At 32.3% G+C, this 19,039-nt stretch overlaps 1 protein-coding gene across 1 annotated transcript; it reads left to right on the top strand.

Annotated features, from left to right (window-relative positions):
- Positions 1–699: 699 nt before the first annotated feature.
- LOC139498507 (very-long-chain (3R)-3-hydroxyacyl-CoA dehydratase 2-like) lies at positions 700–17,226 on the top strand. Its single transcript, XM_071286920.1, has 7 exons — positions 700–831; positions 5,450–5,567; positions 9,719–9,826; positions 11,024–11,145; positions 12,126–12,165; positions 16,349–16,487; positions 17,073–17,226. Exons 1-7 carry the CDS (start codon positions 740–742, stop codon positions 17,144–17,146), a joined length of 693 nt encoding a protein of 230 aa, XP_071143021.1. The 5' UTR covers positions 700–739; the 3' UTR covers positions 17,147–17,226.
- The last annotated feature ends 1,813 nt before the right edge of the window (positions 17,227–19,039 follow it).

Raw genomic sequence — 19,039 nt, forward strand, 5'->3', positions numbered from 1 at the left:
ATGTGTCCTATCAGAATCGAAATAATTCATGGGGGCTTGAATATATCTAGATTTTACCACGGGTTGTCCCTTTATGCCGATATTTTACCCCTCGCTATCGCTCAGGGGTAAAATATTTGTCATAAAGGGCCAACCCGTGGTAAAATCACGATATATTCAAGCCCCCATGAATTATTTCTTAATTATAAAAAGCATCAAAATATGATAAAACTTTCTTATATTAACACCTTTAATGGTACCTATAGTTTTTTAAGTTAAATTTTTTCAGATCGATACACTTCAATATGAAAAAAAGTTTAATTGCAAAACTGTAATTTTTTTCAAGATAATAGGCCAAAAATAGGTAAAAATTTATCATGTTGATGAAAAATGGGAAAATTATCAAAATCACTAATTTTCAAAGGACCGTAATCAAAAAAAGAAGTGCATTATTTTTTCTTCATTAATTATTTTTTTTACTGTCATATATAAACCCAAAAATCAGGTTAAGAAAAAAGTTTTTAATTCTAGAAATTTTTTATCTCCTCAGGTGCTCCGTTGAGGAATTTATGACGAAAAAAAGACTTTCCTGAATTTTATACCTTTCTAATATCTTAAAATATATGATTGTTAAAGTTCTAGAGTTTAGATTTACATTTAGTGATGGCATCAATGATTTTTATAACCTGTTAGACCGGATTCGTCAAATCGGAAATTAGTACGTCTACATTCCGACATCGGTAAACATTTTACTATCGCCATGGAAAGCAAAGGTCGACCGGCTTCTAAAAATCAGAAGAATTCCCTTGTTACAGCTTATCTTGTTGCTTATAATGTTGCTCAAATTCTAGGGTAAGCACTAGAAAGTTAGCGGCTTTTGACTATAGCTGTAAACGTTTAGAAAGAGGTATTTCGTTGGGTATTTACAGAAATATAAAGTTCCTATCATGTCTGTTGCTAAGCCTACAGGTTTTCCATCCGATTCTCAAAAACCTAGTCATAAAATATCGATAATTAGGGCCGTAAGATGCTATGGTTTCTCAGCTTGAGTTTTCTATGCGATAGGATACATAACGTTCAGAGATTCGATGGTGTGGTCCACAGTGGACAGGTGGATGTGGGGGACTAGCTATTTGTTTATCAAATTTTATCAAAGTAAAGAGGGGGGGATACACCAGTTTTGGAGGTAAATAGCTTACAAAACCACATATAATAATAATGTATCTACCTTTGAGGGGTGGTTTTAAGCTCAGGATTTCAGGGTTGACCCTTTGGGGATCTGGCAATTCTTTTTTTTCGAAATTTTGGGACTTAAGGATTATTTAAATGCGTGACTTCAGGATTTCGTGTTTTAAGCCTTGGTTTTCAGGATCATCACCCCTCCTACCCCCCTCAGTAAAGCTTTGGCAGAAATAGATTATTGATATAATTTCTTTTGTTTATGAGCATGATGAGATTCTTGACTGTATGACTGTGTTAGTCGACTTTATTAAGTGGGTCTCATTGGGGTCTATTAAGCGTGACACAGGTTTGATGAATTTTTTAAATGAAGTCTAGACGGACACGGGAAATTTAAAAAAAATGAGAATTGCTTACATACATACATGTCATAGTGTACAATTGTGACCGTGTAAGTGGGATACAGGCATCTAACAAAACAGATTAAGCAGGATACAGGAAACTGACAAAACAGTTTAAGAGAGATATATATGCCTATGGGAATCTGACAAAACAGTTTAAACTGGATCTGGGATCAGATTAAGCACCCAATGAGACCTCCTTTAAATTAATTACAAACTTTCAAATAACTTTTATTGACACATGATTGATATAATTTCTGATTCCTTTAAAAATATTTTGCAATTCCATAGATACTATAGAAAAAACTTGTTGCATACATTTGTCCGTCAGGGGTACTACTTGTACAACTAATTTTTATACGACCCCAAAAAAATTTTGGGATCGTATAATGGTATGATGTCGTCGTCGTCCGAAGACACATGGGTTTCCGGATAATAACTTTAGTTTAAGTGAATAGATCTTTATGAAATTTTTTCAGAAGGTTCAATACCACAAAATGAAGGTTGGGATCAATTTTGGGGATGATGGTCCCAACCGTTTAGGAATTAGGGGCCCAAAAGGGGCCTAAAACAAGCATTTTTCTAGTTTCAGGATAATAACTTGTGAACAAGTATTTCAATTGCTCTGAAATTATATCACAATGTTTAAAACCACAAGTAGAAGGTTTGGATTCATTTTCAGGGTTATGGGGCCAAAGTTTAGGAATTAAGAGCCAAAAAGGGGCCAAAACAAGCATTTTTCTAGTTTCCAGACAATAACATGTGTTTAATTGTTAGGATCTCTCTGAAATTGTACCACAACGTATCATATAACAAAGGGGAGGCTGGGATTAAGTTTTGGGTTAATTGCCCAAAATATGTAGGATTTAGGGGCCTATAAAGGGCCAAAAAGAAGCACGTTTCTAGTTTTCAAACAATCATGACGATAACTTGTGTTTAAGTCTATGGATCTCTCTGAAATTGTACTACAAGGTTCAATACTACAAAAGAAAGCATGGGATTGAGTTTGAGGGTTATTGCTCCAATGGGGGTTTCAAAAAGTGGGGGGGGGGGGGTTTGGGGATTTTTTGTTCACCATTTTTAAAGGGATTCCTTTTTTTTTCAAAATTTTTCAAATTTCAAATTTTGAAAAGTTTCAAGAAGAAATATTCAATTGCACAGTATTGTGCAATAGATTTGTTAGATCTTTGACCACATTAATTTTGTGACAAAAACCCATATTATGTAAAAAATTTGATCACAATCCAAATTCAGACAGTATCAAGCTTGAATATTGTGACCAAATTTGCCCCCACTGTTCAGGGTTCGACCACTGGGGGCGTATATAGCTGCGCCCTGCGGAGCACCCGTTTATTTACTTGAAGTAAAAAAAAATATACTTATATTTACTTTACTTATACAAGTGAATTTTATTTTCTTGTATAGGTAAAAAATTCTATAAGTGAAAAAGTCATCTGATCTTCATTTCTTAAGTTCTTAGGATTTCTTTGCTCTAATATAATTTTAATTTGTCTTCCCATTGCAGATGTTTTTACTAATCATTTAAGTGTAATTTCATTGACAATGAAAATCCCATTTGTCTGTTATCTTCAGAACACTGGTCATTTCCAACCCTTAAAGGAGCAATTTTTGAAGGCTTTGTGCAAATACTTAAGATCTTTGCTCAATCAGTTTCTTTGTTGATTTAATGAGATTAAACATTGAACTCTTATCAGAAATTATGAGCTTACCTGGAAAAAATCATTAAAGGCATGATTGTTCATCTCAAATCTTGAGAATTTTGGTGGGATTGTAATTTTTATACGACCGCAAAAATTGAAATATTTTGGTCGTATATATTGGTATCACGTTGGCGTTGTTGTCATTGTCGTCGTCGTTGTCCGAATACTTTTAGTTTTCGCACTATAACTTTAGTAAAAGTGAATCTATGAAATTTTAACACGAGGTTTATGACCACAAAAGGAAGTTTGGGATTGATTTTGGGAGTTTTGGTTCCAACAGTTTAGGAATTAGGGGCCAAAAAAGGGCCCAAAGAAGCATTATTCTTGGTTTTCGCACAATAACTTTAGTATAAGTAAATAGAAATCAATGAAATTCAAACACAAGGTTTATGACCACAAAAGGAAGATTGGGATTGATTTTGGGAGTTGAGGTCTCAACTGTTTTGGAATTAGGGGCCAAAAAGGGGCCCAAATAAGCATTCTTGGTTTTCGCACCATAACTTCAGTTTAGGTAAATAGAAATCTATGAAATTTAAACACAAGGTTTATGACCATAAAAGGAAGGTTGGGTTTGATTTTAGGAGTTTTGGTCCTAACAGTTTAGGAATATGGGACCCAAAGGGTCCAAAATTGAACTTTGTTTGATTTCATAAAAAATTGATTAATTGGGGTTCTTTGATATGCCAAATCTAACTGTGTATATAGATTCTTAATTTTTGGTCCCGTTTTCAAATTGGTCTACATTAACAATCACTGATTAAGGTCCAAAGGGTCTAAAATTAAACTTAGTTTGATTTTAACAAAAATTGAATCCTTGGGGTTCTTTGATATGCTGAATCTAAAAATGTACTTAGATTTTTTATTATTGGCCCAGTTTTCAAGTTGGTCCAAATCGGGGTCCAAAATTAAACTTTGTTTGATTTCATAAAAAATTGATTAATTGGGGTTCTTTGATATGCCAAATCTAACTGTGTATGTAGATTCTTAATTTTTGGTCCCGTTTTCAAATTGGTCTACATTAAGGTCCAAAGGGTCCAAAATTAAACTAAGTTTGATTTTAACAAAAATTGAATTCTTGGGCTTTTCTGATATGCTGTCAGAATCTAAACATGTACTTAGATTTTTGATTATGGGCCCAGTTTTCAAGTTGGTTCAAATCGGATCCAAAATTAATATATTAAGTATTGTGCAATAGCAAATATTTTCAATTGCACAGCATTGCGCAATTGCAAGAAATATCTAATTGCACAATATTGTGCAATAGCAAGAAATTTTCAATTTTAAGTTTATTAGACCATATTCATTCTGTCTCAACTATTCAGTCACAATCCAAATTTAGAGCTGAATCCAGCTTGAATGTTGTGTCCATACTTGCCCCAACCGTTCAGGGTTCAACCTCTGCGGTCGTATAAAGCTGCGCCCTGTGGAGCATCTGGTTTTCACTGGTATACATGGTAAGTAAATTTTTAAAAAAATTAGTGGAGATTATTCAAACATTATAATTTACTTATACATGTATCTAAGTATATTTTTTTTTACTTCTTCAAGTAAATAAAAATAATTTGTACAAGTAGTACCCCTGACTGTTTGTACTAGTTTCATTATGGTTAGTGAAATAGTTAATTCAACCTTTACACATGTTACACCTCTAAAACAAATATCTCAAACTCAATTTATGTCATATTAAAATCCATCCATACCAGACATGCCAGAAGACAATATCTGTATAAAATACTTTTATTACGCAAATATATAAATCACAACTTTTACCCTGGATTTGTGAAGTAAAAATTTTCTGATTATAACCTATAGTCTTTGAATCATCTAAGGTTACTTAGTTACATGACTAACTTTGATACTGTTAATTCTGAAATAAATGTGTGCATTTATCATCATGATCATGTTTATTATTGGGTTTTTTTAAAACATACATGTTAAAGATGGACAAAAATGCAAGATTAATTATTGCAAGTTTAGGATAATAAATGTATAACATATTAGAATACAAGTTCATATTACATTGTATTGCGATACACACCCAATCACATTCATTATATAAAAACCTTGCAATAGTTTCTGAATATACATGAGTCTCTACTGTCATCAATTGAAGTTTATTATGTGATAAAAAAATATGTTTATATTAATTTGATTGGCTCTCAATTGCAGATGGAGTGCTTTGGGCATATTATTAATAAATCATCTTGTGAAGAAGGGTACATATGTTGGACTGTATCAAGATGTATCTGTGTTACTCTATATATTCCAAACAGCTGCAGTTTTGGAGGTAAATAGCTTACAAAAACACTATATTGTTAATATTGATGTATCTACCTTAAATAGTATTCATTTGGGAAGAAGATATAACCAATTCTAAAAGGTTTTAGTATCAATTTAAAACCTCAATTATGGTGCAGACACTTGTATTTGTCAGTTGCATGATGACCTCTAATATCTCTTAAGGGCATCCGATACAGTTTCTCGATATAATGTCATTTTTATAATTTTGAAATATGTTGTAGGCCTTGGCGAGTTATAAAATAAAACACAAAATAAAACATAGGTCACCGTGCTTGTTTTCGAGAAAATTGAGGCTGAAAATTGGGGATTTGTGCAATTTTGTAAAAAAATTAGGCAATGTTATAAAATTTTTGGAGCAGATATTCTTCGTCGTAAATTATTAAGATCGGGTTCAATCTGAAGCTGTGATAAGTGGCAATAAAGAAAAAAATAATTCACTACACGAATAACTATAAAATTATTCAAGTCTTGCTTGACATTGCGGACCAGATGCTCAAAGTGGTATTTTTCTAAACCTAAAAAAATGAAAAAAAAACTGTTTCTGAAAATGTCATTTTTATCATTTTTCTGTATAAACTGCATTTTGTCATGCTTTCTCCAAATCTCAAATAAAAAATATAGGTCACCGTGCTGGATTCCATGATAATCGCGATTAATCCTAAAAAATTGCGTCACCCCTTTGTAACCTCAACGTTAGCGCTAAAGTGCACGACGTCGCTGGCAGACAATTTCGACGTTATCGCTTCAAATTACCGGCGACATTTTTCAGATGTATAAATATTGCTTGTAAAGTACTATCTATAAATTGGTAACATTGTTTTCGGAAGTAAAATCATGTGAATAACAAATACCTCTCTGTGTTTGTGGTCTAAGTGAAAACATCCCAAGAAAAGTTATTACGGACTGTTGATAATTTTTACGGCTTTCAAAAGTTAAAGACTCGGCAATTTAGAACATGACATACAGGTACATTTACTGTACACACTCGTATATTATTTCATACTGTATGATGACCTCTAGATGTTGTTATTTGTTTTGTTTTGTTTGGTTGGCTGCTGTTTCATTACACATACTCCTTAATATCCTTTAATTTACGTTTTTATCACTGAGAAAATCCGTTTTTGTTGATACGAATTTTAAAAAAGTTAGCGTCGATTGGACAGTAATCAAATTTGACGCTCATTGCAATTTGAATTAGAATTTACGCTAGGACGTAAAACATTTCGAATGCGAATTAAACTAATTCGAATTAGGTGTGAACTTAGCATTCTCCTGCAAACGGAACTTATTTTTTTTGTACATAGATTGCAGCACATAAATTATGCCGTTACTTTTCTCGTTTGAGTTGTTTAATTTCTGTGTCATGTTTGTCTCTTGTTGAGAGTTGTCTAATTGGCAATTATACCACATCTTCTGTTTTATGTGGTCAGAAAACAGAAGCAAAATCTTACAAAGGAGAATCTTCAATTTGCTAATGGATGCTTTTGTCCAGACAGAGAAACTATAATTTTGAAATGTTTGATTTGGCTAAAAAACGATTGAATTAATAGCGAGAGGACTGGATATATTACGATTAGTTGCGATTAAAATCATTCTCTCATAGCGTAATTTTATTGGTAAATAACTATTTATTTTTTTCACCACAGCGCGTATATAAAATACCGCATGTCCATTCCCCTGTCTGTCCTTTCGGACTTCTGGTTAATTAGATTTTTCAAGTGTACAATTCTTTCTATAAAACTGATATCGTATGGACACGTTGGAAAATCAGTGCATATCAACTATTCTTTAAAAGAGTTATGCCATTTGGAAATATTAATTGTATTGAAAATTGCATTGTATTTTCTGTCATTCCGTCATTTCTCTAATATATCTATAAAAAAAAATGAAGAAAAAAATAAACAGCTGCGCTTCGAGCGCATGATACGCCCTTCGTCTTATGAAAAAAAACCCAACATAATATATGTTTTTAAAATAACACGGGGGTTGTACGGGAATTCATGCTAGGTATATCCTGACTCATTCATTATTCTTGCTCAATAGGAAGTTTATATATCACAACATGTTTTATATGATCCCCAAATTGAAGCTCAATAAAAATTCAAGAACTCAAAAATGAATTAAAGAATCATCACCAAAGTATACAGATCGTAAGAATAATTTAACTAAAAAGCATGTGAAGTTTTATGCAATAATTATAGATAGTTTCTGAGATACGGCGCGACATGTGAACCCCCTACCCCTTTTTGTCATAAACTCAATAACTCTAAAATCAAATTCTGAATCATTTTCAAAAGTATATACAAATTTTTCAGAATTATATAACCAAGAAGTGTGTAAAGTTTTGAGCAATAGACATAAAACGTTTTCTAGATACAGCGCGAACTGTAAAAAAACTGTTCTAGTTACAAAGTCCTGTAACTCATAAAGTTCACCAAAAATGATACAGATCGTTTGACCATCATGACTGAAAAAAACAACCATGTTCAGTTTAATGATAATATGCTGTACCATATTTACGACGGACAGACGGACGCGGGCATTTTTATACCATTATGTCCCGTCAAAATTTTTTTGGGTGTATAAACATATTGTTTGCTATTGCCTTTTGTTAGATACACTACGTGCAACGTGGAGAAAATAGAAACTTTGTTCTTTTATAAAAGTTGTATCATTGTTTGTATTAGCGGCACAGAGGCGGATTTAGGGGGGAGAAGGGGGCCCGCCCCCCCCCTTTTTTGGAAAACATTTGGTTGCTTATATAGGGAATCACTGAAGCGTGACTGGAGCGGGCCCCCTCTTAGGTCAGTCAGTGGGCCCCCACTTATGAAAATTTCTGGATCCGCCACTGCGGCATACCATTATTTTTTTTACATAAATAAATTGAATAAATTGTTCAGAAAGAAAATTGACTTCTTCGTGTACATACATTTTCGGTATTAGTTTTAAAATATCATTGGTTTTCTGTGCTGTAATAAAAAATCGGATCCGGACCAAATCGTGGATGATGAATGATAATAAAATTTTAATTGACATGCATGATATTAGTAACACCAAAAGGGTCAGTCATCTTGAGATTGCTCACTATACGATATTTGTTGAAGATCTCAAAGAAACACTAATGTGTTTTATTTCTTATTATGTTATTATGTTATTACACTGTTATCCTGGTAGAATCAAATGCACTGACTAATATTAATGGCGTAGAAATTAGCATGCGGGAGAAACAGAAATTGGAGCATGGAAATTCCACATTACGTTTCTTATTACGGAAAATGACACGCATTACGTCCCGCAAAAAGTGACGTTTTGCGGGAATTCAAACGCTTAACGTCGCGCCAAGAGTTAACTCCCTTGAAACTGTATCGGATGCCCTTAATATCTTTTTTTTGGTTTTGTTATAAATTCATTTATACTCATGGATACCAATTTCCACAGACTCAGGTACAATTGTATCATCATGAATATATATGATTTTGTGAGTTTGCAAAGCACATAGTCATCATGGTCATACATGAACTTTTGAACTCATTGAAAATTCCACAAAAATTGGTATCCCATGAATAATGATTAATACACAGTAAGGAGATCTGGTATATATGATTGCCAGAGAAACAACTATCCACTATCATAATCATAGTTCAAATAACATGGGTATAGTAAGCTGAGATTAGCCCGGCCCCTGACATGGAAAATGATTTTATTACAAACAGCCTAATTTATGACAATTTAAATACTGTGGATTTATTGATATTCGTTGGATACTAATTTTCATGGATTTTGTGGGTACAGCCACAGGGGAACCACAAATTTAAATGTTCAACGAATAACAAATTTTGTAAAGAAATGAATGCAGACTTTGCCAAAACCATAAATTAAATATCCCAGAATACATGGAATATATGCAAATTTTCCTCAAACAACAATAATTGGTATCCCCGAATATAAATAAATCCACAATATCCACTTTCTTGACCATAGTTCAAATGATATCTGTTCAGTAAGCCTAGAAGCCTTAGAAGTCCTGACATGGAAAATGTGAAATAATTTATACAAACAGCCTAATTTATAACAATTCAATTAACGAATAACAAAAAAATGTCAGACATTACCAGCAACATATTTATCTTTTAACAGGTACTTAACTGTGCAGTAGGATTTGTTAAATCAAATGTAGTGCTGACTGGTTTCCAAGTGTTCTCTAGAGTTTTCCTCACATGGGGCATAGCTTACAGTGTCCCCTCAGTAAGTTTGTCAGGGTCCAGTTTTCAATTTAAATTATTATTGAGAAATGATGTAAATTTGACTGAAACCAAAAAGAAATTATTGCAGTAAATTGAACAGACCAAGGTTAGGGGACAAAAAAATCTCAAGATGGCAATCATATTGATGCTTTAAACTTGAAACTTTAGCTGTTTATCACTAAAATGTGAATAAAATTCCCAAACACAAATAGTTTGTACAAATCAACATTATTGATGTGATAGGGGATTCATTGAAGTCATAAAATATCAACTTGAACATGAAAGAGACAAATCAGAAACAACAAGAATCAGAGTACAAACAAACAAAAAAAGATATGTTCAGCCACAATAATAAAAATCTCTACAACAATACATCTTATCAAAGAAAACAATAATGAGAAAACAGTAAAGATAATTCTCTATGTAAATATATATATCATATGGGTAAATAGTCCATTTGCCAATTACCGATTTGATTCTGTTATTACACACTTTTTAAACAAATTACTTCCCTTTGTCAATCGTAGACTGGTTCCATACCGGACAAAATTGGCTATTGCCAATGCAAAGTATGATGAATTGAAAGTGATGTATCGGTGGTTTAACTAATTTTTCATAAAAAATAATTTTTGATGTCAAAAGAATTTAGATAAACAACAAATTAATGTAATTAAAAGATTTGAAAACCTTAAAGATTACTCACATTACGCACAGGTAAATTTGTTCGTTCTGCTAGCTCCATTATAAATGAAAATTAATGTCCCTCATAAGGGAGACAACTGAAAGAGGGATCTCACATTACAGGGTCAATAAAAGGAATTCGCAAATAGCCTATTACTCATAAATAAAACTGCATAGGACATGCTCCAAGTGAAAAAGTATGCAAATCTTTTATATTTATTTGTATATTTGCCTTTCCAGACTACAACAAAGCTAATATAGAGGTCACAAAGGACTATATTACGCATTCAGTATTTACTAACGGGTCTAAAATAAATTCAACAGGGCATTTCATTATAATAATAATATATATGAATACTTGATAATATAAATACTCAATGACAAACGAAGGTCAGCTGAAAACTCTGATTTTACTGTAACATAATGCTGAATGGGAAGTTTCTAAATAAATTTCTCAAAATTTCATTTAAAAAAATTTGTGACATAAAATCTTTATTCAAAAATTTTTTTTTAACAGGTACAGAATAACATTGGCGTATGTATGTTTTTATCAGCCTGGACATTGACGGAGGTCATTAGATATTCATTCTATCTATTTGCATTAATTGGAGAAGTTCCATACATCATACAGTGGTGCAGGTACTCATAGTTTAAAAATACCTTCGAAAATTTTAGGAATCAACATTGAAACTATTTTCATGTGGAAGTTCCACACATAATACAGTGTTACTTTTGGAAAAATTCTATGTTGTTACATTTTTGCAAGCATAAATACTTTTAAAAACTACCTTCTAATTTATCCATGAACTGAAATATTGAAGAGTGACTGATCAACACTATAACTCCTGTGTATTTTTTAAAGCACATCATGCACATGTGAATTATCACTGTTGCTAGGTCTCAAGGAGTATATTTTTTTAGATATTAGAATTCTTGAATTAGTTATTCTTTTTATTACATTGACTTACATGACTTTAAATATAAATGTATATGTTGCATTTTGCCTGAACTAGTGCACATTTTTGTTAAGGGGCCAGCTGATTCCAGCCTCCGGTTGAGGGATTTTTTCACTGTGTTAATGCCCCATCAGTGGTCAGAATGTTGTCTCTTTGAAGTATTCTCCATTGCCATTCTCAATTTTATTCTTTATACTTCATTTTGATACAATATCATTGGCAATATATTGACTATACCTATTGCTATATGAAGTCAGAGGAATGGAAATATAGGCAAATGTGCCAAATTTCCAGCTTTATGGGAGGTTTTGACCTGAACCTTATAAAACTCAATTCCTGTGGATTCATTTATTTCTGTGGGTATCAATTTTGTGGATTGAGAAAAACATGCATTTTCTTGGATATTTGATTTCGTGATTTTGTGAAAGTCTGGATACAACCTTATAGAAAATTTGTTATTTATTTGAACATTTAAATTCGTGGTTTACCTGTACCCACTATATCCACGAAAATTAGTATCCACCGAAAAATAATGAATCCACAGTATTTAGACTTAACACTTAATAAAAAGGCATTCAGAACAATTAAAAATATTTCAACACATGCATACTCATTGAAAACCAAAGAAAAAAGTATGTATTAACATTTCTGTTTTCTTTCCAGATACACCTTTTTTATCATCTTATATCCAGTAGGTGTGACTGTAAGTATATATATTTTATTTGGGATTTAGATCTGGGGTAAATATCTATGAAACAGCAACCCAATGACAACCAGATGCTCCGCAGGGCGTAGCTTTATACGACCGCAGAGGTTGAACCCTGAACGGTTAGGGCAAGTATGGACACAACATTCAAGCTGGATTCAGCTCTAAATTTGGATTGTGATTAAATAGTTGACACAGCATAGGTTTCTGACACAGAATGAATGTGTTCTAATGAACTTAAAATTTTTTGTTTCTCTTAGAGCAATTCACTATGCTGTTGAATATTAATCCTCTCAAAAAAATGTTTGAAGAAATTTTCTTTTTTATTTATGAAATTTCAAATGAGAAAAAGTGAACCCAATTTTTTTAATCACATCCCCCTTTCCCTTATTCCAAAACTAATCTCAATTAAAATTTCTAATGGAGTTTGCAACAATAACTACTCATTTAAATACATCATAAAATATTAAGATGTAAAAAAACTGCTTGTTATCACTGAATGGTAAAGATTATTTTAATTTATCAGTTGGTAGTAAAAAGTGAATATACATTGTATATTGTATATAACAAAGATTTAAGTTGATTCTGGACAAAGAAAGATAACTCCAATTAAAAAAAAATCTTGCTATTGCACAATATTTTGCAATTAGATATTTCTTGCTTACTATTCTGGACAAAGAAAGATAACTCTAATTAAAAAAAAATTTGATATTTCACAATATTGTGCAATTAGATATTTCTTGCCATTGCGCAATACTGTGCAATTGAAAAGACTTGCTATTGCACAATACTTAATATAATAATTTTAGATCCTGATTTGGACCAACTTGAAAACTGGGCCCATAATAAAAAATCTAAGTACATTTTTGAATTCAGCATATCAAAGAACTTCAAGATTTCAATTTTTGTTAAAATCAGACTAAGTTTAATTTTGGACCCTTTGGACTTTAGTGTAGACCAATTTGAAAACAGGACCAAAAATGAAGAATCTACATACACAGTTAGATTTGGTATATCAAAGAACCCCATTTATTCAATTTTTGATGAAATCAAACAAAGTTTAATTTTGGACCCCGATTTGGACCAACTTGAAAACTGGGCCAATAATCAAGAATCTAAGTACATTTTTAGATTCAGCATATCAAAGAACCTAACTGATTCATTTTTTGTCAAAATCAAACTAAGTTTAATTTTGGACCCTTTGGACCTTAATGTAGACCAATTTGAAAACGGGACCAAAAGTTAAGAATCTACATACACAGTCATGACAGTTAGATTCAGCATATCAAAGAACCCCAATTATTCAATTTTGATGAAATCAAACAAAAGTTTAATTTTGGACCCTTTGGGCCCCTTATTATGTTGGGACCAAAACTCCCAAAATCAAACCCAACCTTTCTTTTATGGTCATAAACCTAGTGTTTAAATTTCATAGATTTCTATTTACTTATACTAACGTTATGGTGCGAAAACCAAGAAAAATGCTTATTTGGGTCCCTTTTTGGCCCCTAATTCCTAAACTGTTGGGACTTAAACTCCCAAAATCAATACCAACCTTCCTTTTGTAGTCATTAACATTGTGTTTAAATTTCATTGATTTCTATTTACTTAAACTAATGTTATTGTGCGAAAACCAAGAATAATGCTTATTTGGGCCCTTTTTTGGCCCCTAATTCCTAAACTGTTGAGACCAAAACTCCCAAAATCAATCCCAACCGTTCTTTTGTGGTCATAAACCTTGTGTCAAAATTTCATAGATTTCTATTAACTTAAACTAAAGTTATAGTGCGAAAACCAAGAAAATGCTTATTTGGGCCCTTTTTGGCCCCTAATTCCTAAAATGTTGGGACCAAAACTCCCAAAATCAATACCAACCTTCCTTTTGTGGTCATAAACCTTGTGTTAAAATTTCATAGATTTCCATTCACTTTTACTAAAGTTAGAGTGCGAAAACTAAAAGTATTCGGACGCCGGACGACGACGACGACGACGACGACGACGCCGACGCCAACGTGATAGCAATATACGACGAAAATTTTTTCAAAATTTGCGGTCGTATAAAAAGGCATAGTTTAGTGGTTTTTGTTTGTTTATGTGGTTTATAAGTGTTTCTGGTTTATCGTTTTTTATATAGATTAGACCATTGGTTTTCCAGTTTGAATGGATTTATGATAATGCTTTACTTTTACAAATTGAGACTTGGATAGAGAGTTGTCTCATTGGCACTGATAACACATCTTCCTATATCTATATATAGCTATAGACATGAATGAGGGCAACATATAGTATTCCACAATAGACAAGTGTCTTTACAATATGTGTTGCTGTATTAGTCTATTAAAGATGTAAACAAATTTGAAAGAGAGATCTGCCATTAACAATGAATTCTCCAAATAGCGAAAAACATTTTTATATGTGAACGAGTGAATAGATTCTTGTAAGGATGAAACTACCAAGCTTCCCCCTTTTTGTTCTTTTCATTTGGTTTCCATTGTCCTTCTTGTTCATTATCTCTTACAACAATATTTTTTGAAACTAGTGGGCCAATTACAATCAAATAATCTGCAAGACCAGATCTGGAAATAAATCAACATTGCCAGAATTATCAATAGGAGTAAAAAGGAAAAAGAGAAAATGTAAACAGAATTTTTTTCAAAAATTCATGATGAAAAAAAGTGCATATTTTTGTCTTCAATGTTCAAATTCACATAGATCCAGGTGAGCAACGAAAGTTTTTTTTTTAGCATATGGCCACGGTTTTTTAATTTGTTGGTTTACGGATTTTCTCCATGAAAAAGTCGGGTCGGGCGGTCGGGAAAAAAATAAAAAAAATATCTTTCAAGACAGAAAACTGATATGCAAAATAAATATATATTTCACCTTTCTATAATAATATGTTTGTTATCCTATTTTGTCATCATTTCTTAAATTTTAGTTTAATGAAATATTATTGCTCAGTTGTAATAAAAATTGCATGACATTGCCTAATAATTTCCCGTAAAAAAGGGGGTGCACGGACAAAGACGTAATTAAATTTCATAAAGGAAGACAAATTCACATAGCTCTTAATCAATTCCAGAAAACTTGGTGAATAATGATCTTCAAGAACGAAAACTGATAAAGAAATAAATGTAAAAGCGTGGTAAGAAAATAATTTTCAACACACGCGTCAAAAACGTAATAGACTCGTCCACTGGAAAAAATGAGAATATCGGGTTAATCTGTTGTCACGCATTCCCGTTTTTATCCAAATGGACGAATTTTTTTATTATCTATGAAACAAGAAAATTTTAAATGATCTGTTAATATTCAGTACTTTAACTTGATGTCCTGAACTTCCACCTGTCCACATTTGGACAAGTCTATTTCTATGAGAAGATGCATCTTACGGACTGTTGACAAATAAGAGAAACGAACTTATTGTGTAATTGGTTTTAAACACGGGTTTCGTTCCACAAAAATATTTGTCCAAACGACATGTCAAGGCCATTAATAATTGATTTATCTATTTTTAGAAACGTAAACTGGAAGTTTCATTTTTTCACAACAGAAAGTGTTATCAATTCTGTTAGTGATTAATGCATTTCATTTTATAAAAAAAGGATAATTTATTTATTTTTCAGGGATAATGAATTTGTTAGGGTCGGCGGGAATGAAAAAGCATGAAAAGTCAATTTTATTTTTATTCTGGAAATCGGCAAAATCAGGTCGGCGGATTCGTAAACCAACAAATTAAAAAATCCTGGCCTATGTTTAGAGCTTTGTTCCATATATGTCATATATGTAGAGTACCAAAATGTTCATAAACAAACATACAACAAAAACCAGTTCAGGAAAAGCACTTGTTTACTTATTTTATGTTTAATTCAAGTTGTATTAGTTTACATTCTTAAATACATGACAGTATTTACCTATAGGTGCCTCGATGACTGAGTGACCTTAATAGTTCTACTATCATGACTATTGTATCACTAGCTATAGCTTGTCAACACTAAGGGTGTTAGTTCAAATCCCACATGTGATAGACAGCCAGTTTCCTACTGAAGGTCCTAACTTAGTTCTCTATGGGCACTCTGGCTCCCTTTACCAATAAAAACTGACCGCCATGAAATACCTTATAGTGGTGTTGAACACCAATCAATCAATCAATTTATTAATGATTGTGAATTTTTAATTTCAGGGAGAATTGCTATCAATTTATGGAAGTCTAAATGAGGTGGTTGAGAAAAAGTTGTATTATCTAGAATTACCAAATAGAGCCAACATAGCATTCAACTTCTATTATTATTTAATATTTACCATGCTGATGTATATACCAAGTAAGTATTGTTTGGGGTTCAATAGAGGGGAATTAGGTAGTACCAAATGCATTCAACCTAGAAAAAATTCTATTTCTAAAACTTTTTAAAATTTCTTACTTTAATTTATTGATACATTGTTTGACCTGATCAGGTCAGGTATCGAGAGAAATTATTACTGCAGGTTTATTAATATTCATGGATATTTTTGGGTATGGTTAATATAAACAATGAATTTAAAGGTTCAACCAAATTCAAGTTTTTTATATATGTAAAGCTTATATGGGGAATTTGGCAAAATCAAGAAATCAAATATCCATGAAGCTTCAATTATTCTTCTCTTATTTCTGACAAATTTGTTGCCACGAAAATAAATGAATCCAGTTTTTGTACTGATCAGATATTGTAAGGTGAGGAAACAAAGAAACAAGTACATTATACCTATTTTCAAAACAATTTTCATTGCATTTTAGCACAAAATAATAAGGTGACTGCATGTTATATCAACTTGTGATCTCTGTACCAGATTCAATACAAGCAATACTTATTTCTTGAATAGATTTCTCAGGTTTTATTTAATATTATATTTTTTTTTTTATTTTTCAGTTTTTCCACAGTTGTATTTCCACATGGTAGCACAGAGGAAGAAAGTCATTGGTGGAAGAACAAAATCAGACTAAATTGTTTTATATGACTTTGTAACATTTGAAACATCACCATTTTTTAAAATTTCATATAAAAGATTTATTTATAGTTTTAATTCATCATTTTTATATGACAAAGAAACTATAATCAGTATTAAAATTGATCAAGTCAATCTCTGCAGTGCATGTTTATCCTATACATTTGTATTTGACTAGAATGTCATCTATATAAAATTATGTGGTATGATTGCCAATGAGACGAACTATCCATCAAAGTTCAAATAAAGTGGATGTAAGCAATTATTGGCCTCCATATGCCCTTTTAAACAATGAGAAAAACCCATACCTTAGCCCAAGACATGAAAAATATGAAACAGTTCAAATGAGAAAAGTAACGGTCTAATTTATAACAAAACAGTTTATGAAAAAACTAGAGGCTCTTAAGAGCCTGTGTCGCTCACCTTGGTCTATGTGAATATTAAAGGAAGCAGATGGATTCATGACAAAATTGTGTTTTGGTGATGGTGATGTGTTTGTACATCTTACTTTACTGAACATTCTTGCTGCTTAAAATTATCTCTATCTATAATGAACTTGGCCCATTAGTTTCAGTGGAAAATGTTAGTAAAAATTTACAAATTTTATGAAAATTGTTAAAAATTGACTATAAAGAACAATAACTCCTAAGGGGGTCAATTGACCATTTCGGTCATGTTGACTTATTTGTAAATGTTACTTTTCTGAACATAATTGTTGTTTAAAGTTTATCTCTATCAATAATAATATTCAAGATAATGACCAAAAACAGCAAAATTTCCTTAAAACTAACAATTCAGGGTCAGCAACCCAACAATGGGTTGTCCGATTCATCTAAAAATTTCAGAGAAGATAAATGTTGACCTGATAAACAATTTTACCCCATGTCAGATTTGCTCTAAATGCTTTGGGTTTTGAGTTATAAGCCAAAAACTGCATTTTACCCCTATGTTCTATTTTTAGCCATGGCGGCCATCTTGGTTGGATGGCCGGGTCACCAGACACATTTTTCAAACTACTAACCCAAAAGATGATTGTGGCCAAGTTTGGATTAATTTGGCCAAGTAGTTTCAGAGGAGAAGATTTTTGTAAAAGATTACTAAGATTTACGAAAAATGGTTAAAAATTGACTATAAAGGGCAATAACTCCTAAAGGGGTCAACTGACCATTTCAGTCATGTTGACTTATTTGTAAATCTTACTTTGCTGAACATTATTGCTGTTTACTGTTTATCTCTATCTATAATAATATTCAAGATAATAACCAAAAACAGCAAAATTTCCTTAAAATTACTAATTCAGGGGCAGCAACCCAACAACGTGTTATCCGATTCATCTGAAAATTTCAGGGCAGATAGATCTTCACCTGTTTAACAATTCTACCCCTTGTCAGATTTGCTCTAAATGCTTTGGTTTTTAAGTTATAAGCCAAAAACTGCATTTTACCCCTATGTTCTATTTTTAGCCATGGTGGCCATCTTGGATGGTTGGCCGGGTCACTGGACACATTTTTTAAACTAGATACCCCAATGATGATTGTTGCCAAGTTTGGTTTAATTTGGCCCAGTAGTTTCAGAGGAGAAGATTTTTGTAAAAGTTAACGACGAAACCGGACGCCGTATGCCGGACGCCGGACGCCAAGTGATGAGAAAAGCTCACTTGGCCTTTAAGGCCAGGTGAGCTAAAAAATGAGACAGACAGGAAACAAACAACATCCACTGAACTACAGGCTCCTGACTTGAGACAGACAGGAAACAACAACATCCACTAAACTACAGGCTCCTGACTTGAGACAGATACATAAAGATTTCAGGGTTGAACATTCTTCTTGCCAATTTCAACTTGAAAGGTAACCTACTCCTCACTGCTTTTATGTAAAGTGCTCTGTCAGCA

The sequence above is a fragment of the Mytilus edulis genome, chromosome 12 (assembly GCF_963676685.1).
Source record: "Mytilus edulis chromosome 12, xbMytEdul2.2, whole genome shotgun sequence".
NCBI classification, from domain to species: domain Eukaryota; kingdom Metazoa; phylum Mollusca; class Bivalvia; order Mytilida; family Mytilidae; genus Mytilus; species Mytilus edulis.